General features: G+C 34.6%; 1 protein-coding gene across 1 annotated transcript in view; it reads right to left on the reverse strand.

The window, feature by feature from the left end:
• The window catches only part of ULK4 (unc-51 like kinase 4), a gene marked incomplete at its 3' end in the record, with an annotated part of 87,637 nt that overhangs the window by 2,015 nt on the left and 58,404 nt on the right, over positions 1-27,218 (reverse strand). The window contains exons 22-27 of the mRNA XM_027902735.1: positions 22,215-22,342; positions 14,712-14,845; positions 11,645-11,766; positions 11,259-11,315; positions 7,809-7,860; positions 7,624-7,718 (exon numbers count right to left, since the gene is read on the reverse strand). Coding sequence (XP_027758536.1) covers positions 7,624-7,718; positions 7,809-7,860; positions 11,259-11,315; positions 11,645-11,766; positions 14,712-14,845; positions 22,215-22,342 — 588 coding nt within the window. The remainder of the gene's footprint in view (positions 1-7,623; positions 7,719-7,808; positions 7,861-11,258; positions 11,316-11,644; positions 11,767-14,711; positions 14,846-22,214; positions 22,343-27,218) is intronic.

Genomic DNA, 27,218 nt, shown 5'->3' on the forward strand with positions numbered 1-27,218 from the left:
CCGGTGAGGTAGGGGGAAAAAAAAAGGTATGTACTTAAGATCTTTCAGTTCAAGAAACCAGTTCAACCTACTCCAATGCTTCTTAAATGAAGAGGTACACGTAAGAGGTAAAAGAGGTAAATTAAAGGTGTGAGACAGAAAAGAGGAAAAGAAGCAGCTCTTGATTCTCTGAAGCAATGTAGGGTCCTTGGTTATTACAAATCACTCAACAGTAGGAGCACTGACTCAGATTTATACCAATTAAGATACAGCAGTATGATGCAACTTCAATTTCTAAAACTCAAAATCTTCTTTCACTTTAATCTAGTATTAACAGCAATCTTTCCACATTAGTAAATGCAGTTAAGCCAGTCTTAAGTCTTTTCTAAGATAAATATATTTTCAACTGTCATTGTGAAGAAGATGCTTAGGATCTTAAACAACTGTAGTGGATTTTTCTGAACTTTTCCTAACACAAATCTCAGTTTTGGCAAGCAATCTGTTTAGAACAGAATTCTCCACAGCAGGTGTATGCCTCATGTCAGTTCAGTGTGGTGGGGAGATCAACTAAATAAAGCCCTAATCCTATGAAAATTTATTTTGTTACACAAAAGCATATCAGAATGCATATGCTGAAGGAAGAAGCATGTCATGAACGTTAAATCAGATACTTCCTAACTCCACAACCCTAATCTTCTCTCCATGACATTTGTGTCACTGTTTTTTTCACTAATTTTACATTTTACGAATGTGTACACGAATTTGTAATCAAGATATGAACTATGCAATTAATTACTGAAGTGAACTAAACTGAGGTGTGATAGTACATGAAGTATTTTTACTAAAATTCACCAGTAAACTACAAATGTTTTGGCCATTTATTTACAGAGAACCGTGGTGGTAGTATTTTGGCATAGAAGAATATTCCAACAAGTATTCATTTCTTCTTCTTGTAAATGGTTTCTGATGTTTACGTGGAATCAAATCTCCATATATGCATGAAGAGAGTCAGATACAGGGTTTTTTGTCTGAGTCTTTAGCACTAAGATTGCTCAAAAAAAAGGAAATACTCCTCTTTAAGTCTAAACAGAATAGACAGGTTGAATATGATCATACCTTATATCATAGGAGTTCCTACCATCTTTTTAAATAGTCTGATATCCAGTTCATTATCAATACCTAACTAGTCAAAGCTATCATTGTATCCCTCTGTAATGATGGCACTCAAAAGCTGTGCTGTCATAATTGTGCTGTCATCAGTACCCAAAATGGCAATGAAATACTAAAACTTCCATACACACTACATTCACATCTCCAAACTATAATACGTAAGTACAGGACCAAACAAAAATACAGCTCAAACCTGGTAATCATGTTTCTGACAACTGGAAAGGAGTACAAAGGATTAGGAGAGAGAGACAAAGCTAAAAGCACAAGTCTAGTTTCTAGTAAAGTAGTTCTTGATTTAAGAGACTTCCTATGCTGATTTTGTATCTGTATTTTTGCAGATTTAATTTAATCTTTTCTCCCATATATTTTTCCAATCCTATCTTAAATGTATTTATAATTTTAGCACGTGCAATACCTATGGTACTGAATTTTACTCAATTTTGCCTTACGAAAAAACACATCCTTGCTTATTTTAAAGAAGCTAATTTGATACATATTCTTATTTTATGATATGAATAATTATGTCTGAATCAACTTTCCCAAGTCACTTGTAATACAATACTCTGGAGTTTTTTGTTTCCAAGCTGAAGTTCCTATTGTCTCAGGCCCTCATAACATCATCATCCTTTACTTTTTCTTGATAAGCTTCACTCCCTTTCAGAGTGAATGACCACAACTGCATTCAGTATTTGAGGTTTGAGGGCACCATGGATTTCCCATGGCACAGTGATGTTTTCTACTTTTTTTGTCGGATCTTTTACTAGTTCTTTCTAATAATCTAGTTGTCTTTCTGATTTCTACTGAGTAGAAAGTTATCATTTCCACAGAAAAATTATGCTAAAAGGTTTCCAGAACAGTTTCAAGTAGTTTAGAGTTTGACACTGTGCAAGTACAGTTGAAATTATTTCCCCATGTGCATTATTTGATATTTATCAGTATTGAATTGCATGTAATTTTATTTTCCTTTCACTGTGTATCTGGAAACCTTCTGCAATGTCTCTGTCAGTTTTAATTTTCACTGCCGTTAATAATTCAGTGTCATTAGTTAGTTCAGTCACCTCCCTTTTCTGGATTAGTTGTAAGTAGCACACGTTGCAACACATCTTTGTAAGGCAACACTCTCAAAATATCTAAATTTTTAAAAACTGATCTCTATTCTCAACTTAGTGAATTTTAACTAGTTAGAAGTTGATCAGTCTGAGGGCAAGAGGGAAAGGCCACTAATGGATTTGAAGTATTTGTCAAAACCTTTTTGGAAGTTCAAGTATTCTATCTAAAACCAAAACATCTGTCTCCATAATGTTCACTAATTTCTGCAAGGAAAACTCTACTAATGAGGTATGAGCACCCAACAAAAGCTGTATGCACTTTTCTACATTATTCTGTTATGTACAAAACCCAGATCTTTGGAGTCTGTATGCTACTTTAATCCTCAAAGAAGAAGGAAGGACAAGCTACAGTTTCACAGCATTGAAGTACTCACCACCTACTAGGAAGGGCTTGAAAGAGAGAACTGTAATTTCAGTCCTTCTCTGCATGTTTCCACCGTTCAGGAGATGTCAGACATGAGTCCTGCACCCTAAATACATGTGCCAGTTTTGTTAGAAACAAATATTGCCTTCGCTTTACTTAACCTCACCAAGCAAAGTCCAGGCTCCACAAGTACCCTCTACAAAGCAGTCGTAACATATAACCAAAGTTACCCATTATCCCCTACAACTCAGGCTATGTTTATATGGACATATTAGCCCTCTTCTCAAGGCTACAAAAATTACCTTAATAGGGTTAACATTACCAATAATAAAAAAAAAAATCTCCCTTAATTAAAACTAAGTTTTAGACCTCTTCAAATCAGTGCTTAAGACCAAAGCCTTGACACTGGGTGGACAGAAAAGGCAAGCAGGCTTAAAGCCTGGTCCATTTGAGAGCCATGCTGTTCTCAAGAGAAAATCAGACCACAGAATTAAGCTTACATATAGAAATTATGCTATTCATTATATGCAGTTACCATTTCCAAAGTCACGAATAACTGTTCATTACTTTCAGAGATTTTTCTAGAGGTATCTTGTTTGTTTCAGTGTGCTTTTGTTTAACTTACAACTGGCCATTCACTAAATGGACTTGATGATCCTTGTGCGTCCCTTCCAACTCAAAATACTCTGTTATTCTACTGAGAAATATCTTCTCCTCATCCTCTCTTCAAAGTAGAACATCCCAAAGTGAAGACCATCAGCTCCCCAAACTCTTTTTTTCCAGTCATGGGTCAGAGTCACAACATCCAACATCACCTTGACATTTGTTCTCATTAAAATGCCACATAAAAGGTTATTGCTGAACGTGACTATGGAATTAAGATTGTGCTGCTTTCACATCTCTTAAAGCATTTGCTGGTGGTACAGTATACACCTTATGTTTTCATATCATCACTACTCTCTCAGAATGTAATAGAAAAAAATCATCTAATTAATGTTAGAATGGATTGGGAAGAAGGATGACACTTCTGTGATTTTTATTTAAAATTCCTCAGAACTTCAGAATCTTCATTGTGGGTTGTTTTTTTTTCTTCTGGGAAGGGACAGCACTGATTGACTGACTCAGCATGTCAATTAGTAGAGAAATAGTTTCACAAAAAAGTCTCATGTCATCGGATTAGTTTAATGGGCAGAAAGCCACATAGGGTGTAGAATTTTAATCTACTTGAAAAGCGAAAGTGACTGAAAAAATTCTGTACAATATGTTCATATAGTCATATCCTATATTGACAAAATTAAGGTGTCAGTGGTTAGATCAGAACAGTCTGTGGATGAAGAACATCACTGATGCTGGATCAAGAAAAAAGTGCTTGCAGAAGTTTCTAACCCTTGTGTTGTCATCTTTGGTGAAAGTAATAACTCTCATATTGTCAAACAGTAGATTTCCATGTCATACGGCTTTTCCCTTGACTTCCTATCAAGCAACTCATCATGTTCAGGGTGCTTTTATTTTAGCCTGATTTATAAAATAAGTTTTAAAACCTCGAGGAAGAGAATCACTGCTGACAACTTTTGCCTTAACCAGATAACAACTTTCATGCTTCGGGTAAAAGATCATCTGTGCATTACACAAATCATTTTTGGGAGCTAGTTAGAGTACAGAAAGGAATCCCTCAGGAACTGCCTGCCATCATGAGCCTCATCACTGCTCTAAGTGCTCTGAATTAGCATATGTCTTTTTTTCAGGCAAATAAATATACTTAACACAGAAGAGAAAAATGCAAATGATACAGTCAGTACAGAATTATTCCATTTAAATTATATCTAAATCTTTACCAAAAATGGGAAAATCAATATTATTATAACACTTAGTATCTGAATTTAATAAATATTTTTTCATTTTAGGGAGGTGGAGGAAAGAGGCAATTGGCCTTCTGCCAGTGTAAGAAACCAGGGTTTATGTTTCAATCCAGTCTGTAGAGACTCTTCTTGATGACCTCCATAATCATATTTGCATACCTGAAAATCTGGTTCTGTCAAAAACTGCACAGTCACAAAAACTGTTGTCTTTACTTTTTATCTTGTAAAAATGCACACAACTGCATGCAAAATGAAATTACTTCTCACCGCTGGCTTTCACTCGAGCACTTTCAATTAATTTCCATTGACTTTATCACACTTTGCCATATCTAATACAGTCACTCCCAATAGAAATGAAGCTCCTCAATAATTGGCTTCAGGTTGATGATAATCAGAAATTTGATCACAAAAAAATTAATTTATTCTTTTTTCTTGGTTCAAAGTACAAATACAAAGGCAAATCAAACATGAACTAAAACCTAGAACACGCAATTCTTTGCTTTTCAAAGTGGGAAAGAACCTGAGATGTTGCTCTTAAATTCCTGCTAATTTATACAATTTCCATTGAAGCTAAACTAAAACTAGAACTCTACTGAAAAACTTTCTGGTTCTGCTTGCTCAATATAATCCTACTTTTAAAGAAATTAAACTTGATTAAAAACACATTTTATTTCTGGTTAGAGACTTTAAAGCAATGTCACTAGAAAAAAATGCATCCTCTCAAGAAGGTTTTGGCCTTTCCCCAGCCCCACTCCCTAAAATCCTCTTTGTAACCAACTTTGTCTAAATGAGCATCCAGTCTCCTGATCTCAGCCTAGAAATCAAACTTCTCTCCAGTAAAAGAGTTTCCTATTAACCACTGTTATATTTAAATATTGATCTGGAAGCCTGAACGTGTCTTGCTTCAACGTTTTAAAAACGCGAAGTTCTGCTGGGTGCTGGCATTTATATTCATAGATTCCAGTCATGCTCACGTAGCAGCAATTAGAAGATATCCCTTGAGTAACAACAATTCCAAAAATAGTCTGTATGCATCATAGAAGATGAAGTATCACTTTCCTCTAAAGTAATGTATGCTGTACATTCAAGTATAATTAGCACACTAGACTTCGTAAATAGTATTAAACTAATTACTGTTCTCACTACTAGTGGCAGATGTGGTTAGAGATTATTAATTACAATGGACAATTTCTTGAATTGAACATAGAAAATGCAAGGCAATTTCTCCACTTTATTTTGTGTCTGATTATTTGCTGAGTATCACGAGGGTTCTTTTAAATTAGGAAGTGCTGTTATTTATGAAAATGAGCGAGTGAAGTAATAGATTTTCTAAAAAAAAAAAAAAAAGCTGTTCATTGACAAGGATGTAATTCTACACCTATTGTAAATGAGGGAAACTACAAAACTGACACACATCAGAAGTACTGGACAAGCACTGGTCAGGGAGGGAGTTTTATCTCTAGCTACATAACTGATATGTTTAGATGGATTTTAAATAAACGTCTAAAACTTCCAACACATGAGATGAAGTAAGTTGTTCCCCAGAAATCTAGATCCTTCAAAACTCATCTACTGCCAGCCACAGGCTACTTAATAGAGACTAGGATAGTCACTCTCTGGCTTCAGCAAAACATTCTGCTGAATATGGGGATGGGCGCAGAGGACGAAGAGTTGGAAAGAGGAACTATCTCCTTGGTGCTATCCCAGGGAACCCCCCCAGACCATTAAACAGATAGGGGAACTTTATTTAATATGCTGACACACGCTATTGTTATCTCAGTAAATGTTAACGGACTCCCACAAAAAATGGTACATATTTCTGTCATTACAAGACATGCTGATAATCCACAAAAGTAAAGCAATTATTTTTTAAAACTGAGGGGATTCTAGAATGATACAGGTATAATACAGTGAGAGGCAGGCTGATAGGCATGTAGGGAGATATCAACAGGCATTCATACTTCACCTACACTTCATGTTTCTTTCCTAGGACATTACTTGCCATATTAGTTTAAAGTAAATTCAACTGTTCAGTTCTGTACTATTTCTCCTCTGACTATTAATTGGTTAGATTTTTCACATAAGGACCATTTTCTTGAATACACTCTTTTGTGAGCATAATGAAAAAAAATCCCATTAAACTTATTTAAATTACAATTTATATTTTGGATTAATTTTACTGTTTTCACTTACTAAGGCTTTATAATCTAAATATTCAACTAACGTGTACACCAAATAGAACTCAACTTCTAAAAATACTCAGTTTCTAAGATCACCCATTCTTATCTAGCACAATCCCTAAGATCCCTCATCCTTATTTATTTGCTAATGCCTTTCTTCACATAAGTGCTATATTGAGTGTGCCTTTAACCTAATTCCAGTACAACATATAAATTTCAACTCGAATCAGATAGTCATCCCAGTAAGTGTAGTGGGTTATACTTTTGGTGGGAATTCAGGCACAAAAATGCATTGGTACAGGTTACAATGATTTGTCAAACACTGACTCAAGCATTCAGACCTCTTGATTTCCTGATAACTGTTTCACGACATAATTGTTCTGTCTTCAGCTAGCTTAGCTAACAGTAGAATCTTTTAACTAAAAACTTCAAAGAAAATAAATCTTAGTGATGTAAAAAGCTTCTATGTAAGAAGCATGTGGGTTTGGTGATTGTAACGCAATTTTTGAATAAGAAATCTGTTACACTTAAAAAAGCAAGCAAACAAACAGCAACAACAACAAAAAAACCCCCAACATCATTACTGAAATTGATGATCTCATCAGGAAGAATATGATGGAATGGGATCAATCCTTAGAGATGGTCTTTCCAAGTTATGTTAACAGCTTCATGACAAATAAAGCGGTGATATTTTCACTAATATATAGCAACACACTTGCTTTGAAGCTGAAGAAAGACTCATAGAATCAAGAACTATTATTTTTAAACTGTAAGTCCTTCTAATTCTGCCTTGCTGCTTCTTTGAAAATATCTCTATAAACAATTAGTATTTTTCCTGTCATATAGAAGCACAATACATTTTAAGTTGTATTTTTAACAGTATCTAAATCTTCAAAATATTCTATTTATAAATGGAACTAGGCCAATTAGCCTGCAACTATTTTAACTGTTGCCACACTTACAGTTAAGTGATGGATTTTCAACAAGCTGGGATGCTCTGTTACTGCTTCAAAGGTCAAGAGAGTAGTCTTAATCAATTCTTCTGATGCAGCTTGCCCTAATGGTAAAAACCACCATAGTTCTTTATAAAATGCAGCCGTTATAATACCTGCATATTAAAGTACTTCAGTATCACAGGTTACCTCACCTATTGCTCTGTCCAAGTTTGTTTCTCCTGATTCAATTGATCTGATGAACTCCTACAAAAGGAGCAGAATTTATGTTAAAATGCTTTAAGAACAAAAATTAAGAAGCATAACCACTCAACAATTACAACAGAAAATTCTTTAAGGAACTGTGTAAATACAAAATGTTAATGCACCTATAGAAATATTATCATATTAATTAATTAAGACTTAAAGTACTAATGATCTAGCTGTTCTAATTCTGCAAGTCTGTAATGCTGCTGGACACTTAAATGTGGAGTACAATAAGAACTATTACTCTGACTAATACCAGGACTTATAACAATTCCAGCTAAATAGACAGTAATGAAATGTCTTTATTTTTAACAGAAAACTGTAATTTCTTAGAAGACTTTGAACTACCCTGGACATGGCTATGTCAAAATAACTCACTAGAATGACCAAAGACCCTCTAGAAAATGCAATCTTCTGTTATTTGTACCATCTTTTTGATCTCCATGCACACTACACACATTATGGATACAGTTACACACAGAAGAACATGTAAACATGCATACAACTTTCTATAAAATAATCACCTAAATTAGTCACCATTTTAAGGAACAGGGGTAATACAATATTAACAATCTGGGTTAAGTAAATATTTTCCAATTAGAATAACTATTATTTTGTTTTCATTTATTTTATATTATTATTATGCTTTCAATATGCATAGCTGTTTATTTCATGGGGATGTAATAGCCATGTTATTAACATTTGCTAAAGAAGGAAAATTCTCTGCAGAATTTGTAGAATGGTCTTTTTTACTAATAAAGCATTTAAGAAAATGGTGTTGTTTTATATTTCACTACCATTTAAAATTTTGTTATTACACATTAAATTGGTAGAAGTATCTACATGGGTTATCTTTTTTCACAGTATGTAAGAAACATCTGAAGGATTTTTCTCTAATCAAAAATAGACTTAGAAAATAATTATATATTTCATTGCTTAAAAGCATCTCAGAGGCAGTCATAAAAAACAACTGCTTTTGTAAGAAAAAAGTTATATCTCCCTGATCATTCAAAAAAAAATTATTAGGTATTATCTAATTAAGTAGTTTTGAAAGAGGGCAAATTATTTTGTTTGTTCATTTTAAGACAGTTTCACACCACCATAGTCTCCAAACTAATTTGGAAAAATCAAAGTAGTTGTTGCAACGTTTGCTCCTTAACTTTGTATTAGAAACACAAGAAAAGGATGCATTTATTTATGAAAAATGCAACTGTCTAGGGTTTCTTAAGCAATGGAGAGAAATGGTGTATTTGTGCTTCACTAAAGGTGATTCTGTGCCCTGTGCACACCAGTAGGAGCCTGCTATTAGCTGTGCCTTTAGGGCACAGTGTGTCCTCCATGTATTTATATTCACAGCAGAAAACATGAAAGGACTGTCCCGACTCCCTCTCAATTTCTTTGCTCAATGCTACTGAAAATTACAGTGATGATAGAAGTAACTTCAAAGCAGCAAGGAGAAAAAAATTTGCAATGAACAACCATTACAGGAAAATAACTTTTCCTTCCAGATACCAAACATCTTTCCACTCCTCATAATTTCTTATTGTTAAGAGTAAGATTGTTGAATAAATCAGGGAAAAAAAAAGGGAGTATTATTGTTGAATAAATTGGGGGGAAAGAAAAGAACAAAACAAACAAAAACTGAAAGAGTGATTTGCTAAAAAGTCTTAGAGGCCTCAATTATAGGAGCCCCCGGTGGTGTAGAGGAAAACACACTGCACTGTCACTGCAGAGACCCGGGTTCAATTCCCGGTCGGGGCCCCTCCCCGGGCAGATGGAGCTCGTTAGCCCTGTAAGGCAATCCATCTACGTCCTGAGGACCTCGCTGCCACCGTCCAAGCGTGCTTGGCCCCGGCAGATGAACCTCAGGATTAAAGGGTGGGCTCAGTTCCGCGTACACTGTGTCTCACCTAAAAAATCCAATGCGCAGGCTGGAAGGTGGAAAGACCTTCCCCGGTTCTTCGTTCGCGAAGAAACTGGCCATTAATTAATTAATAGCACAGTAGTTTGAAAAAGTACAAGCTGATGATGGAATGTCCCTTCATAGATGTCAGTGGGAATGTTGCTAAACACAAAATTCCAGAGTTGCCTGACAGAATGGATAGTTACTCCTTCAGATGCCACTATATTAGCCATATAATAACATGGTTACACAGTTACATAAAATGGATTAAAATGTGATATTAATTTTTCAGATATACTACTTTCCCTCTCTTTTTCATGTGTTAATTAAGTAGTGGATATAAGTTCCTGAATTGCCTTTTTCAATGGAGACAGGACAAGATGCAGGAAACACTGAGTGATCTGCTGCTCCTTGGTTTGAGAGGAAAGCAGTGCTAGTACAACTAGCCTGACTTCCTCAATCAGTACTTCAAACAAGCTGGAGTAACATCAAAAGAAAACTTGCATTATAGCTGGTCTGTTGTACCTAAATTGTTGACAGAAGAATTTCACCTTCGAGAAGGTTGATTGAAAACTATTAATAAGTCTACTACTTAGTTACAAATGCTTCAAAGGGATAGAGGGCTTTGTAATTCAACATCTACAGTTTCAATTTTTTTTTCATCATTTTAATGACAATTTTTATACAAATATTTTAGTAGAGATAAATTAAACTCACATTTTTTTTAAAATCATGACTCAAAAGAGAAAGAGAAGGGAATCTAAATATAACTTGAATCTAATTGTTTGTAGTAAAGCATTTCTTCATGCTATTGTGGAGGTAAATCTCTAGTTGTCATTTATGAACTCATGCACTTAAAAGTATTTGCTTAACTCTGAAAACACAATTTTAGAATATTCTCTTTTCCTCATTCAACATAAAGAAGTGTTTGTCGTATGAAATTACATCAGAACTGTAGCACATCATTTCTGCTATACTATCCTATGGCACAGTTAAAAATTCATTTTTTATGGTTAATGTCATAAATAGGTTATAGATCTCAACATGAAACAAATATTTTAGCTGTGCAGCTTTTCATCAACTAAATTTAGTGTAAAAGTAATGGCAAGAAAAAAAGGTGACAAAATGAAACAAAATATTAAATATAGATAAGTTTATAAAATTTCTCATTTCTACTCACAAAATTCTAGCATTAAATTCTAAAGAGAATATTCTGTGTAATTTAAAGCTAAACTTTGATAGTCTAAAATAAAGCACACAGGAAATGCTCAGTTTATCAAATATGTGCAGAGATCCCCTTTGACCCAGTAGATTACCACAGGAAATATTTTCTGATTATAGAGTTTTGAATATAATCAAAGCTTAAAACATAAATTCAGAAAAATGTTCTCTCTCCAATTTAGAAATTTAATATAATTTTATTACATTAAAGCAATTCCCAAAATTTTATGCATAGGTATTGTAAAAAATATTTAACTTAGATGGTTATACTCACCAGTAAGGTGCCATAGTTAAAAAGAAACTCCTTTGTGACTATCTGGGGACGAAATACCTATTTCAATTTGGCCAAATTAAAAAAAAAAAAAAAAAAAAACCAAACGTTAAATGCATCTCTTATGACCAGAAAAAGTAAACCAACTATTTCACATGTTAAAGTAAAAAAGAAGACAAAATATGTATTTGCTTCTATCACCAGAGATGTTTTACAGTGCACAAAAGTCAGACATCTTTAATGCGTAGGTATGTTGATGAGTATTCCAGCTATGAAACAGGATTAACAGAAGTTCTATTTTATTCATTCTGATCACAATCAGCATTTTGAGAATATGCAAGAGTTTGTCCTTTGTTCAACAAATTTGGGGGGGGGGTGGTGGAATCTACCTGGGATGTCACAAGGTGAAGCACTACAGGCATCATAGGAAGGCACATCTTCAGTTGTTTGGCCTGAACCGTTGATGGGTGTTTACGTCCCGAGACATTAGTTAGGGCATTGAGAATGTCACCTACAGAAAACAACATTTCAGGCTGATCCAACATAAATGCTTCACTAAACCACAGCAACTGACACATAAAACATCTCTGTTTTAGTAGCCTCTGTTCACTCCTGCCTTCTCCCTCCTGCTGACAGTAGTGTTCGTGTGACTGTATGATAGATCCGGCTGATCCAGCATTTCTCTTCCCTTGCTCAGTGTTTAACCAGGTCAATGTCCTACTCTGGCTACAGGGACAGGCACGCAAAGGTGACCTCTGGCAAAATGTTGAGGACAGAAATACGAGGCAGGTGGTGAAGTAAAGGTGAAATTACCCTCTTGGCAGAGTGGACTTATACTGGCTTTTGGTGACTACGTATGCATGGAATTAGAGTATGGAAATTCTATGAATGCAGTTCTACTTCCAGTAAAATAAAAATTTATTTTACTTCCAGTAAAATAAAAAGCAAAATTCTCATGACTTGCAGCTAACCAAGAACTGAATGAACCATGATTAGTAGGTGACATGTGCTGAAGCAGTATGTTTTCCCTGCAGCATAGTTCAAGAAAAAAGAAAAAAAAAATCCTTTCCCCCGCTCAAAAAACATCCCTCCACCAGCCATGCACACATACACTCTCATACACAAATTTAATCATGATGTAAGTGACCTAAAGCTACAGGAACTCTCATAAAAGAGGTAGCAGCAATCAATGAGAGAACTGAGTTGCCTCCATGACAATCCTCAGATACAACAGTAAGTGAACAAAACTTTAATTGCAATAGTGAAAATTATGCTTCAAACTTCAGAAGAGATATATAAAAAACATTAAGGAACATTACGCTAAATTTGTGTTACAATACCTATTGTCTAAGAAAAACAAGATCTTTTCTGCATGGGATACAGAACAGAAGCAGCATGAGAACAGTCACAGCTCATATGCAAAGAAGGAAAATTCTGTCCCTATAACCTGAAAATATTAAAAGTCAAATGCTGTCTTGAAAGAACACTTATCATACTTTTTTCCCTAAGAAGAGAGCTGTGCAAAACTGTAAATAGGAAATCATATAGACATTAAACAGATAAAGGATGAGATTCAGTATTTTATATGATTTTCAGACCAGAAAAGGCCCTTCCTTTCAGAATAAGTCAGAATTTAATCATGTTGAATAATACCAATGCTTTTCTTCTGCTCCCATGGAGTTCAGTTTTCAATATAAGCAGAAATGACAGAGCCTGGAACTAAAGTAGGCTGTAAAAATACCTAGCCTTTAAGACTTGACTCATTCACTGCTGAAGGAAAAGTGTTGCCTAAAACTCTCCCAATACATAAACCAAAACACTATTTTTTCATCAATACATTTTTGTTTCGAATTACACACAGTATTGTAATTCAACAAGAACTCTCTGCGGTTAGTAACAATTTACTGAACAATCTACTTTCTATATTGTAAGGACTATATAATCATCACATTAGGCAATTCTACAGTTGATAAATCAACAGATATGGCTACTTTCACTTTTAGCATGATCTAATCAATTTATATGTACTTCCTAGAAATAGGTAAATATTATAAATGCAATAATAAAATTAATTGCTTCTTTATAACAACTGAAAACTTTTAAAATTATCCACAAGATTAACAATTTATTTCATTTGTCTAAATGTATCTTTAAGGTCAATTTCTACAGCTTGTTAATCTATTTGGTTTATAGCTACATCTGGTGGAAGAAGATGGGATCAGTAAGGAGCTTACATAAATGCATATTAAAAAAGCCAGCTAGGATTAATTTTAAATCAACAGTTAAACTGCTTTTAACTGTTCCAGTTTTCAAATCTGATTATTTTTCTTAGGAGCCCACACCACCTCAAGCAGAAGATGTTCCCTCATCATATTCACAGCAATAAAAAGCCTACTGACAAATGTGGATAAATATGGATACATAATTTGAGATTAAAGAAAACAGTCAACACATAGACCTAGTTTGGAAAAGAAAAGGAAACAAATTGTAAAAATTATGCTTGATATCAGTTGTCAACAATGCACTGAAATTGTAAATCAGTATTAAACACATCTAAGCAATTGATATATTATGTATTATAATAGTAACTATATATTTGATGTATTCAACTTTCAGATTCTGAGGAAATGTCAGGGCCTGCTATATTAGTTGCATACAGCATATATAAACAGTACAAGGTGAATTGCTGCCTCAAACATTTAGAGTCTGAGACTTCCATCCTGAAATATAGCCAATATGCAAACCTGATATTTAGTTAGAAAAAAGGGATCAGATGTTTGCAGAAGGCAAAAATTTCCATTAGCATAGGAAGTAAAGTTTCTTTTAAAATAGCAGCATGACATTTGAGTTTGCTAACCTTTGCAGTGCTACCAACTTCATTTTCAATATCCTAGCAATAATGTAGAGAAGATGAAAAATACAGCAGGTATCATCTCATCAGAAAATAATTTTATGAGAAAAATTCTCCTATGCATGAGCAAATCAGTTTCAGACATCTAAGACAACCAAAGTATCTAGGTTGAAAATTTCCAGGAAAATGGCCTGGAGCAAATATTCAATACATAATTTCAGGGTAAGTGATTACTACGTACTCAGAGATATGCCCTGTTGCATCTCTCCCAGCTCTCTGTTTTGTGGGGCAAATTTGCTCTTAGGTTTTACAATGTTTGGAATATCTTTAGAACATTGATAAAACTTCTTGTACATTTGGGCCTCATTCCTGACTGAACTGACAGAGTAAACTTACCATTTCACAAGTAGAAAACATTAACATAGGAATTCATGCATTCCAATACAAAATATCTGATCATGACACAACTAAAAAACCTCAAGAAGCTGATAGAATGCAAACTTTAGGTAATCAGACAATTCAGTCTTTCCACCTGTGTTTGTAAGGAGATATTTGTTTCTCGAGGGAGTAAGCAAAGGTTTGTTCAGTTAACCAACTGAATTTACCTAGAATTCCTGGCAACTCCCTCACAATGTGATAGATGAGAAGATCCAGGCATTTTGACAGATATTCACTGCCACCTTGCTGCTCTTTTCCTGGTGTGATCTTTCTGCTGTCTCTTTCAATATAAATCACGAGCCTGCATTTAAACAAGTGCAAAACGTTATCTCTCATAACAAAAATTACCTCTATATCTCAAAACTACTACTGCACCAGACATTTCTAGCATCTGTGGTTAGAATCAGGATGATACATTAGTTTTGGCTCTGTATTGTTTTTAAATTTTAGACTTTCCTTTTAATATAAATTTTAAAAATACCGCAAATTACTCAGTCAAGGAACACAAGGGAAGAAACCCCTAAGCTACTTTAAGTAAGTGTAACTCTACTAGTTCAAATTAATATGTGATGCTAATATAAGGAGTGAATCTCTCTGCAAACTTAGAGAGACCTGTTTTACAATCTACTTTTGAAATACATGACCAATGTGCAAATAGGAGTAAAAGACTAAAGGCGTTCATTTTCAACTCATAGGAATTCCAAAAGCAAGAATAAATTAAGTCAATGTAACAAGAGATCAATCTTTCAGTCCAGAAAAATCATATTAACATAAATCATACTACAGCCCATTAAAATGTCAGCACTAGTTGGAATGGCCATATTGAAAGAGATAAAAGTCCAAGCTAGACTTACATCTTTTTTCTAGAAATCGGGTGTTCAAGATTGCTAAAGACAAGCTCAGAGTTCACATTCTAACTGGCAAGTGCTGTGTGGTTATGCTGTTCTGCAGAATGACATTTCTCACAGTGAAATGGTAACTGATTTATTAGACAGTGGCTAACTTACAAGAGATGGCTTTAATAATACACCTGTAACAGAATGCTTCAGGCAAAATTTTACAATGCTTATGTGAATAGACAGAAGGGCCAGACTTCCCTTTAGGGGCATAATATTGACATCTTTGTTTCACATTCGAACTCCCTCCGGGTTCTGTGCAAAGAACTATCAATCACTGGTGAGTGAAATCCATGATCTGTATTTTAAGAATATATTTCAGTACTATCTTTTTAAATACCCTTCTTATAATCAATGCTTTTTTATAGGACTATGAAAATAACTTATTTATACTGTCTCAAGTGTACATAACAGTACTGCAGGACTCACAAACACAAGATTTTACATTATGGAATATGTCTTCCCGATTTACTCAATGAAATAAAAACTACTTAAGAATGCATTTTGCAGAATTATGTCTCACATGACTGTCTCACCTAAAAAATCCAATGCGCAGGCTGGAAGGTGGAAAGACCTTCCCCGGTTCTTCGTTCGCGAAGAGACTGGCCACACACACTATCTGCACATACTGCATATACTTATCCTTCCTAATCTGTTCCACAGAGACACAGAGAAGTCAAAATACCAATTTGGTAACTACTCTTCACCTCTGCAATAGCCCAGAAGAAACACAACTCAGCTGCACTTCCCAGAGATCACAAGGACATCTTTTATTTTTCTTGCAATCTCTGAAAATTGCATTAAATTACAAGGAATTTTGATCTGTTTGTTAGAAAAGAACTACCTAAAAATCTGTCATTGCACTTCAAATAGAATTTTCCTTTTAAAAGCTTTAAATTTTTTCATATAAAAATTTGAATGTTTTAAATTAAAATGGTAAAATCCTTCAAGCCTTTCCAGACAACCAAATAATTTTTACTCCAAAAAAAGTTTAACTTTGAAAAGGGCAAATATCAGAGTTTGTGTGATTTTTTTCTTTAAAAAAACATTTCCATGATTTAGCAACTCTCTGATTCTACATTAGAAAATACAGTTAGATTTAAGTTTTACTTGAAATGGGCCAAATAGATTTCAACATGAGTGGTTTTATTGCTTGGGAGGAGAAGGAGGTTCTTTTTTTACAAAAGCGTGTTCTGTTAGTCAATCGCACTTGGGAAGCACAAAAAAGTAGATTCATTTATTCTGAGAGAGTCAAGATAAAAGTTGACATAAACTCACGAGTTCTCTCCTTTGTGTTGTCCTTCCCATCTCAAAATCATGTTTCACAGAAACGTTTTCTAAAAATATGTACAACTACTTTTTTCCCCTGATTGTCCTGTTTAACTAAACATTGTCTCAAGAAAATTGTGAAGATAAAAATTGTAGAGGTGAGAGTATTAGTGTCTTCATTTTCCTTCCTCAAATTCCTCAGTCTTATGTAGAGCAATTCATAAGTTACTTTTATTCCCTGAAGAATCTCAGTATTCTCTCTAATGAGCAAAACTAGGCCTATAGAAATATAGCTATTCAATTAATTTAATGCACGTTTGTCTTGCACTAAACAATACATAAAAATATGTAGGCATTAGTATAAATAAGTTAAATATGATGAGGAGTAAACCACTGTCTATGAAGAAGCAAAGATTTGATTTTGGAACAAATTTCTTCAAGTATCTGTACTGCAAGATAGGCCATCAGTAAGCTTTTACACTAAAAAAAGAAAAGAACCCAAGTTTTCTTCAAAAGAATGTTAAGAATGAAGCAAAACCCAGAGAATTTCAGAGTTAACAATCCTGAATTATAGGAAGGGGAATGAGGTCTACTTCTTAAAGGAGTGAGAACTGTTCACTTAAAAAGATGATCAACATGAAGAAACAAGAAGATTTAGTCATTCAGTAGATTGAGCACAGATGTGATAAGATGGTCTAGAAACATGGAGAAGTCACTGTAAAGGGAAAGAGATTGCACTGTTTTCTATGTTTAACCTGTTCTTTTTCAAAAAGAAAAGAACTAGAATTTTTGAGAGTTAGGAATAGCACACAATTAGCACAGTTGTCAAAAGGAGGTCATGGAATACTCACCAATTTGCAACAATCATTAAAAATATTTCTCAAGCATAACAAACCTTGACCTGGATCAGAAGGGTAGACTCTGCAACCTGTCAAGGACTCTTTAAGACTTTAAGAGTCTTTAAGACTCTTTTTTCCCTTCTATCATTTTTACATTTGACATTTACCCTCAACACGCTTAAAACCAGCTTTAGATATCAATAAAGTTCAGCTACAGCTTTACCAGCATCTCAGCAGGGGGGAAAGAACGCATGCAGCCAACAGCTGACTGAACCTAAAACCAGGAGGTCTCTCACTAGCAGCCTTCTCCTGCTTCTCTCTTCAGCCCACTAAGTTCACAGACAATGACAGCTCTTCAAGCAACTAAAGAAGGTTGTGCATGCTTTGAGGACATACACAATCCATTTACCCCATGAATTCAAGGACTAGTTATTTGTTTTATTATTAAGTAGTAGTAGTAGTCTTCAACCTTTGGTAACAGAAAAGGATGAAGATATTTAAAGGTTGTTTAATATATCTGTATTGTTTAATTTACAGAGATGTAACATTGGATGGCAGATCCTGCTAATAAAAGGGTCAATCCCCATTTCTTCTCTTTTTATTTTCTTTCTTTTTAATTTGTTACAAGACTGATGGGGTTTTTTTCCTGAGATCACTGACTTACGCAATTGTTCCCTCCTGCTTTCCATTTCCATGTTTTCCCATTTGATTGAGCACCAAGCTTTTCTGTTCTTTTCTTTACTATTTTCCTAGATTAATCTTAGATGTATAAGGCCAATAGGCTCTGCCAGATGTGAGATTGTAGGTTTCGAGCAAAGCTTTTCCATTGAGGGCATATAAGATTTGAAAATTTAAAAAATATGGGAGGGGGGGACAGGTAACAGAGAAAGATATTGTTCAGAAATTATGCTGTTGTGCATAGTCAAGTTTTTGCAGACTGTGACAGTCTGTCAGGAATACTACCCTATCTTTCCGTATCTGCAGACAGTAAAAAACAAGAGGTTTAAATAAATCCTTTTGGAAGCAATTTCAATCTCCAGATCAGTCTCTTTTCACCTAGGAAATTCTCTGAAACCAGTTAGATACAAAAAGAACATTTCAGTGAGACTAATTGGAAATTACTACTAATTCAGAAAAGGATAAAATTAGAAGTTGTAACAAAATTTCAGGTTGTATCCCTCCCCTCAAGAACAGGTAGCTCACCTTTGCAAATCAAGAAGAAAAGAAGGAGACTAGAAAGCTCAGTGCAATTAGCAAAAGAAATTAATTTGCACAGTATAAGTAAACTTTATTTGCATTGCATAAGTGCTACTTGAGCCTAAAAGTTCTCATATCTTCACTAGCTGTATCAAATGTGAAAGAACAAAAGGTAGGCAATGGACTACCATGGAACAGGTAGAAGAAAGAATAACAGGTGAATTGTATCAATGTTGTGTAACAAAAATCACTTTGAAAATTACATTTCTTATTACATATAAATGCTTTTATCCACAGATTTCAAAATCTCAAAGTACTTTGGGAAGTACTTAGGGAAATTTTCATTGGTGACATTCATTGTCAAGGTCTTAACTTACGTAACTGCACAACAACTAATTTAATAATTTTGAAATATGCTAAGATAGATTTGGAGAATTTGGTGTTACACAGGTAAATAGTCTTAAGATTGCATTCAAGGAATCAAGACTTGTAACATGGGGTACTTCTCATGTTCCCAGCCGAGAGGCATCTTTATTGCTGGCAATAAAAAGGGGGTTTAGTTGCCTTTTATTTCCTGGTACCTGTGCAAAAACTGGAAGAAAAACACAAGGAAAAACATCTTGGTAACACTAGCATGGATAAAATAAGCTTGCCTTTCTTTACACTTCCTCTTCCCCTCCTCCCCCTTCCCTTTTGCTTCCTTTCACTCTCCCTTTTCCTTTCCTTGCCCTTCCCTCCCCGTGAGTGGAATAATGATGAGACTGCTATTTTCCTCACATGCCATGGCTTTTTCAGCTCCAAAACCACTTGCAAGGACACATGTCAAAAAGTTTACCAGTGGGAACAGGACTCTATTGTCTGAATTGTCAGTGAAGAAATTTTTCTGAAAATCAAATCTAAAACTCTTCCGGCACAATTTAAGACAATTTCTTCTTGTCCTATGGCTCGTTACTTTAAAAAAAGAGACATCCCCCTTGCTACAACCTCCTTTCAGGTAGTTGCAGAGAGCAATAAGGCCTCTCATGAGCCTCCTTTCCTCCAGGCTAAACAACCTCAGTTCCCTCAGCTCCTCCTCGTTAAACTTGTGCTCCAGACTCTGCCACAGCTTTGTTGCCTCCTAGGAAGAACAGCTCTCCATAGCTTTGGGGTGCTGGCCTTGGGGCAGTCCCCATGCTCAGGAGGGGGCTCGTTTCAGCACAGATTCAAAACACAGCCTCATAGTAGTTACTGTGAAGAAAATTAACACTATCCCATTCAAGCCCAGTACATTTACTGAACTAAACAAAAGCCTTTATCAATGCCAAACTGAACAACATTTAACTCGAAGATGTAGTTATATGCAGTGTTGCCATTAAACAGTTATTACTGTTTTATCATCTGCATCATCCTTTAAGTGATGCACACAGAAAAACTGCCTCATATTGATTATAGTTATCATAAACAGATTTTATCATCTAAGGGAATATAAATCCTGCTACAAACATTAGCTGCAACTGCTGAAAACAAACCATTAAATAGTTGGAATAGTTGCACGTTTTACTACATACTCTTTATATTTCTCAAATCAAACACCTTCATAAAAAGAACCTGAGTATATCAAACTGATTATTGCTTACTGTACTGGCAATTTTGAATTTATGAGTCTTAATTCTGAAGTAATTTTTCTGTCACAGAACTGGAGACATTTAACTAAAATACTCCAACAGGAATTTAACAGTGTAAATCAATGAGTATCCAGTATCTCTACTGGGCATAAAAGGATTCTTCCAGAATTCATTATATTATGAAAGTAGCTGTCTACACATTTAATGGGTCATTTATTCTCTCTGTAGCAATTTTACTTTCTGGATAGAAGATAAAGGGTTTAGGCTAGATGAGCTATTCCATCAAGAGATATACTGGTCACTAAAGAACAATTATGAAGACAACCTTACAATTAAGAAAACCAGTTTGTCAAATCATTAAACTGCCATAAGGCTTTGCTATTGTTTTACCTTATGTGTTACATTATATATTGGTCCCTAATCAACTACGTCCAGAGCATTACAATAAACCAGCAGGATAAAGCCAAAATCACACCCCAAATTCACAACACATTCACTTCAGAAAGGGTGCCCATCAGAAAGCATTATAAATAAAGCAAATTGTTGATAAAAATTATTACATTTCTTCTCTTTCACATAGTACCTTAGGAGGTATAAATAAACAAAGAGTAACTGTCCATGCAGGATTTCTGTCAGACATTTCTCCAAATACACAACAAAGTACTATGTGCTGAATAAGCATATGAATAGCAAGAGTTATTAAAAACGTAACCATTCAAAATGTTACCTACAAATCATTAGAGGCATTTTACACTAACCAGAGCACACAGTCTGATAAAACATTTCTGGAAGTACAAAAAGATACACACAAAAGAAACTTGGATTCAGTATTTTTTCTCTGTGACTCTAAAAATATTGGGATACCTACAGGTTTGTATGTGAGTGGAGGAATATATAATGACAGCACCCACAGGGTGTCCTCTCACAATGCCTTCATGTTATGAGTCACCAGTTCCCTCCAATCCAGCCCTCTAGCTCCAATGCATATGTCCTAATTCTTCTCAAACATCAGTATAAGATACAAAGTTATATTTGCTGTAAATGTAGCTAGATTTACAGCTACCCACACCCCTTATCCTTTTTTTTACTCTTGGTTCCAAACCTGGTTCATTTCAATATTGTAAAAATTACATTTACACCTCATTTTGCTGTTCTTCATACTGAACAGTTGAAGATACAGATCCCAGCTAAAACTTCTTTCATCTTATTTCTCCAATCACCTCAAAACAGGTGACAATTGATATTCTAACACAGTCTAATTTGCTCCTCTCTAATAGAGGAATGTTTTCGTGCCATCAGAAGACACAAAATTCCAAATAACAAGTCTACTGTGACAAATTTCTTGCAAAATATTGTAAAACAAAGAAAAACTAAATATTTCATGTAAAAGTCACAGTAATTTACTGGTCATTATATAAATCATTCCCACAACACATAGAGCCAAGAAATATTATTTTACCTTGAATGTGCCTATACTGAAGAGACTATGGATTATACCAGACCCCAAGATGAGGAAGGTACTTGACAGAAGCTTTTATTTTGCTTTTCCCACCACAACAACTCGCTATTGCAGTATTTGTTTTGATGTGCCCAAAGCAAAATCTGTTCCTTTCTAATGCTTACTGAGACCACAAGTTACTTTAAAAAACAGACTATCCCTGTAACACAGTGGTTTCCATTTTTGAGTTATTGTCACCTGATGACCCCAGAACACTTTTCTTTATATTCTCATGAATGAAAGCATTCATATCACACAGAAAACAGTTCTCTTCTAAAACATTGGCTCAAAAGTACCAAATGTTTTAAAGTATTTCAGGTACAACTTTAAATATTGTATCTTTAATTATCTTCCTTCCTCACCTTACCTTGTTTGACAACTGAGTAGCAACATCTCCCTGTTATTCATTAAAACTTGTAGCAGTACCAGAAAGGCTTTTGCTCGAATAAAAGTTGAAGGACTTTCAAGTAAACGAGTAATTGTAGTCACAAAATCCTTGAGGGAAATAAACACAAATATATTAAGGTTACTGACACCATATTGTAACACTGTGTACATTTATAATTTCCTCATTTTCATGTGCATTCTGTGTTAGTGTAACAAGTAAACACTGTTTACTGTACTATGTCCAAAACTGTATGAGATTAACTACAGAAGATGATAAAACTCATATTTTAAAATGTCATACCTTAAACATAGGATATTTTAATATATTTATTTTAAAAGAAGACTGAACTATTTTCAGAATACATAAATATTTAAGCACAAGTATGATTAAATTTTTGCCTATTCTTTCCCATATATGTGGGAAGATTAAAAACAACACCTTAGTTGGATTCCATCTTGTCTATATCAGACCCCAAGTTATATACCAGATGCTCCAAACAGATGATGAAACTGTTTCTACCATCTCTGATTGTTCTCACTGAAACTAATTTTATTAATTGCTCATAAAGTGAACAACATCTTTTAGGACTCATAAAAAAAAAAGGATAAACTACAAGCAGTAAGGAGCCATGACTTTCATAACCCACTGACCATTCTCCATTCCTACAATAAGGTCAATTTATATGTTTCTAAGATCCTTGCTAACTCACTCGTACCTGTAAATCCAAATAAAAGAATAATTTAAAAAGTTCAACAAGGATAGCAATAAATAAAAAATAACCACAAAATATTTCCCTTTAGAAGTCTAACAATGGTTAGCTGTGCTCTGAAATCACAGCGTTCTTTTTTCTTCTTCTCTCTTTTTTCACCCTGTATATTGAACAGATTTTCTTCTCTAGTTTGGTCAGGAATGTGGCCTGACAGGTGAGAAGACATGAGATTCATGAGTACTGCCTCAGGTTCCAAGGGAATAAACCTGAGAATCAGTGGAAGGTAAAGGAGCTCTCAAATTATGAATACCATGATTAGGTATTATGAGTTGTAAAAGAGGACAATTATTTATGCTCTGTCCACCAATATGTTGCAACTCCTGAAGTAGCAATGAAAAAACAAACAAACAAACAAGAAACTATACTGAGTACCTTCTACCTCTGAGGAATAAAAATATCTGCTACTTATATGTACTTCTACAAAGACCAATTGGGTTACTTGCAAAAAATAACGAAATAAAAGAAAAATCCATCTTAAAGATTATCTTGCTGACAGTAGTGATGACTTTTGGATCAGCTCTTGATCAGAATGTCTTGTTCTAAAAACACAAATCCTACTCCAAATCTCTCTTCTACTCAAAAAAAACACCCCAAAACCCCAAGAACCCAAACCAAAATCAGAATTAAAAACTAAGCCAGAATTTGTAAACTGGGTCAACTGAATATGCAAGAATTAGACTGAGCAGAAATGGCCTCATCAATAGAAACTACTTTCAAACAGTTGAGCTGGATTCTCAAGGGAGCGACACTACAGAACAAGTGTGCAGTCTACACCTGCGTGTTGTGTACAAGGTCTAGAATCCTGTTGTGTGATGCACATTTAACATAAAAAGCATTATTCAAATTCCTCTTTTGTTGACAGAACAACTGCAAATCAACACTGAATGTAGTTTATTAGAGACAGCCTTTACAACAATAAATTCATCTTTACAGAGAATAGAAGAACAGGAGTATAAGAGTTAGCCAAGAAACAATCAGATTTTACTCGGATACCATTTTAATGCTATCTTGAAAAGCAGTCATATAGGCAGAAACTACAAAAACCAAAGAAAAACAAACTGATACTAATTATTCTAGAATTGGTTGTTTGTGCTTCAACAATTTATTTAATAAACAGAAAAATTCCTCAGTCTTGTGGTTAAAAAGTGTAAGCTGCGTAAAGTTTCCTGCTTTAAACACTTCAACAGCTCACAGAGTATGGCTTGTAGTTCCTCCAGTATGAATCTGCAGCAGTAAAGTTCTTAACTGACAATCTACTAAGAGCAAAGTTTGAATTTTTTATAGTGTGGTTTGTGGTTTAGTTTTTTTGTTGGTTGGTTGTTTTTTTTCTAATGAAATTACTCAAAACAACAAAAAAAGTTTTCTTGTTAAGAAATCCCATAAAACCTCAGACTTAGTCAAAGACCATATGTAATGCAACACTGACTGTACCAACATAAATGGACTTGACAGACCATGCAAAGGGACACCATGACAAAGACAAATACAAGTACAAGCCAAAGCACATCTGACTACTTTGAGTCCTCATGCTCTGGAAAGCAAAGATATTTCAATGCTACGTGTGGGGTTACCATGGGTTAACATAACATCAGCAATTAAAATTAGTTACAACAGATTTATCTGGGAATATTCTAATAGTCTGGCTTAAGAAATAAATGTGACATTTTGGAATTTGCTTTTCTGGATTGTCTGAGGACTGTGAAACAGCACCAGTTTATCCAAAAAAACATCTGAAACACATCTTTGCTGAACAGCAAGACTCAATCTGTCTGAAAAGCCAAAAATAAGTGAAATACCTTCAAATGTATTAATTACTAATTGTTTCATTGTTATATTTTTCGTCCTTCCCTGCAACTGTTTGATGTACTTGTGGAGACTCTGCAGGGTAAGGACACTCCTTTCATTGCAGTGTCAACTGCGACAAGACCAGGACTTTACATCGTATACACTTAGTAATACTGCAAAGCTAGTTTAAAACAAAAGCAAAGACGTTTTCAAATTGACTACACAAGGGGAGAACAGTTGGACCACTACTTTGCTATTTCACTCATTCAAAGGTGAATCTTGACAGCCAGATGAAAGTACTTTTCAACTGGTATTTTTATCTACTGTTACAGTGTGCCAAAGACTTTGAGTTCTTTTTCTACGCTTTATTTTAAAAACACAATTTCAACTATTTTAGTTTCCAAAACAAGAAACTAAAATAGAAAGGCTCTGTATCAGAGACAGACAAAACCCAATTCCTTTTAGCTATTGTAGTTCTCTGAAGATTTATACTAGTAACATGATCACAGAACTATACTTCTTGTCTTCTGGCTTTTATTTTTTAAGTGCTTCTTATTGCTGTTCTTGAAGGGAGAAGAAAACAAAAGCAGCCCTAAGTAAGTCTTATAAGCTAAGGGAGTTTCTAGAAAATACACACAAAGCTAAATTATCTCCATCTTGAATTTGCATCTTAGAGCATTTTTTAATATGTTGGTTTGATAGACAGGTAGTGACAACCCTGTCAGTACCTTCTGTGTGGCACTGAGATCCTCCTGCCTCTTAAGCTGTGGTATACAAGAATTCTACAGAAGTAAAATAATTTGAAGGCCAACACTACCCGCTTTTCCCTTCTCTCATTAAGGTGGACTTGTGTGCCATGAACATGGAATACTGGAAAGTACATGGAGTATTTAAATCAATTTTCAGCATTAATATAATATTACTCCATGTAATGTGATAGCATCTGGCAGCTCAATACATGAGCAGTGTTACATTTTTAGATCCCATTCAAGAAAAACAGAAATCTAGTTTCTGCTTCCAAAACGATATAATCTAATTTGAACAAAATAAACATTCTATGAGACATAAGTTTGTCTGAACCTATGAGACAGATACAGTTACCAAATGTGGGCACATAAAGACCTAATTTACCAGTTTTCAAAGTACAGTGTTTTTCAGCTACCGCTTTGGGTATTATTCCCACTTCTGTCACTAGTTTGATATATGCCGTTAAAGGAATGTCCATATTTGCCTGTATTTCAATTTTCTAATCTGCAAACTTTGACTAAAATTGTTCATAAGAGCTGCAGTATCCGAAAGGGAAGCCTCATAACAATTATTAATAAGAAATTCAGTATCTGCAAGGGAGTCCTTTTAGCAATATAAATCCTATGTAATCAAGAAGTTCCTCACAGAAAGCATCATGCTGTAGCCATAGGCTTGCACTCTTTCTCTGAATGTTCAAATAAATAATTTTGGACAATATTTCTCTGACTGCACCATCAACTCACACTAATGTGCACTATTAGAAACTGCAACATCATTACAGGACAATTTGCCATCTGTTAGTGCTGCTGTGGAATCTGTGGAAAGCTTAAGGCCAGCGGATCCGCATTCACAAAATTCTCCCAACGGCACAGAAATTACATTTAGGAAGAGAATGAGTGATTTCAGGCTACAAGAAGAGATGGGTGGAAACCAGTAGATTGTTTGTAATTTAAATATCATTGTTAAAACCATGTGTAGAGAAACAAAACTCTCTCAACTAATGCCCAGCAGATTATTACAGTCAAGATAACTGTCAGGTTACTACATACGTTACAACAGAGTTTCTGATGAAAAGAAGAGCTAAAGGTTCTACTTTCTTTGTGATTTTTATCCTTTCCAAGGAGAGGGAGATTAGTTTTATTTATGAACTGTGCAGACATACTGCTAATAAAATAAACACTGTTTCTCTAAACACAAAATAATTTGGTGACGAAAATATAAAGCTTTGAATCACCCCTACCAAAAGCTATATTAGACATATATCAAAACCAGTAGTTTTATTCAGTGACACTAAAAAGAAAACTCTAAGGTATTAAAGTGGTAGACATTTTAATGTCTGCAAGACATTTCACTTACAAATTGGCCTAAGGTCCTTTAAGGAGAGCATAAAGTACAGCTTTGGATTCAATCAGGACACTCATTATTTTCTCTTTTAAACGGCTAAAAGAGCTATGTCAAATAGCTATCCTTACACATTCCTTATTGATTTTCCTTAGGACCATTATCAGTTATGGTCAGAGTTTTCTGGACTGATTGAATTCTACCTGCAGTAATAATGTATATACCCACCAGTACCATTTCTTGAAGTTCTGTGAGAGAGAAAGAAAAACTATACACCTTATTATTTAGATTTTAAGCAAATAAAAATATAAAATAAACATATTAATCATTTCCTGTTATTC

The sequence above is a fragment of the Empidonax traillii genome, unplaced genomic scaffold (assembly GCF_003031625.1).
Source record: "Empidonax traillii isolate 1590-97213 ecotype Southwest subspecies unplaced genomic scaffold, ASM303162v1 scaffold904:size330812, whole genome shotgun sequence".
Lineage (NCBI taxonomy): Eukaryota > Metazoa > Chordata > Aves > Passeriformes > Tyrannidae > Empidonax > Empidonax traillii.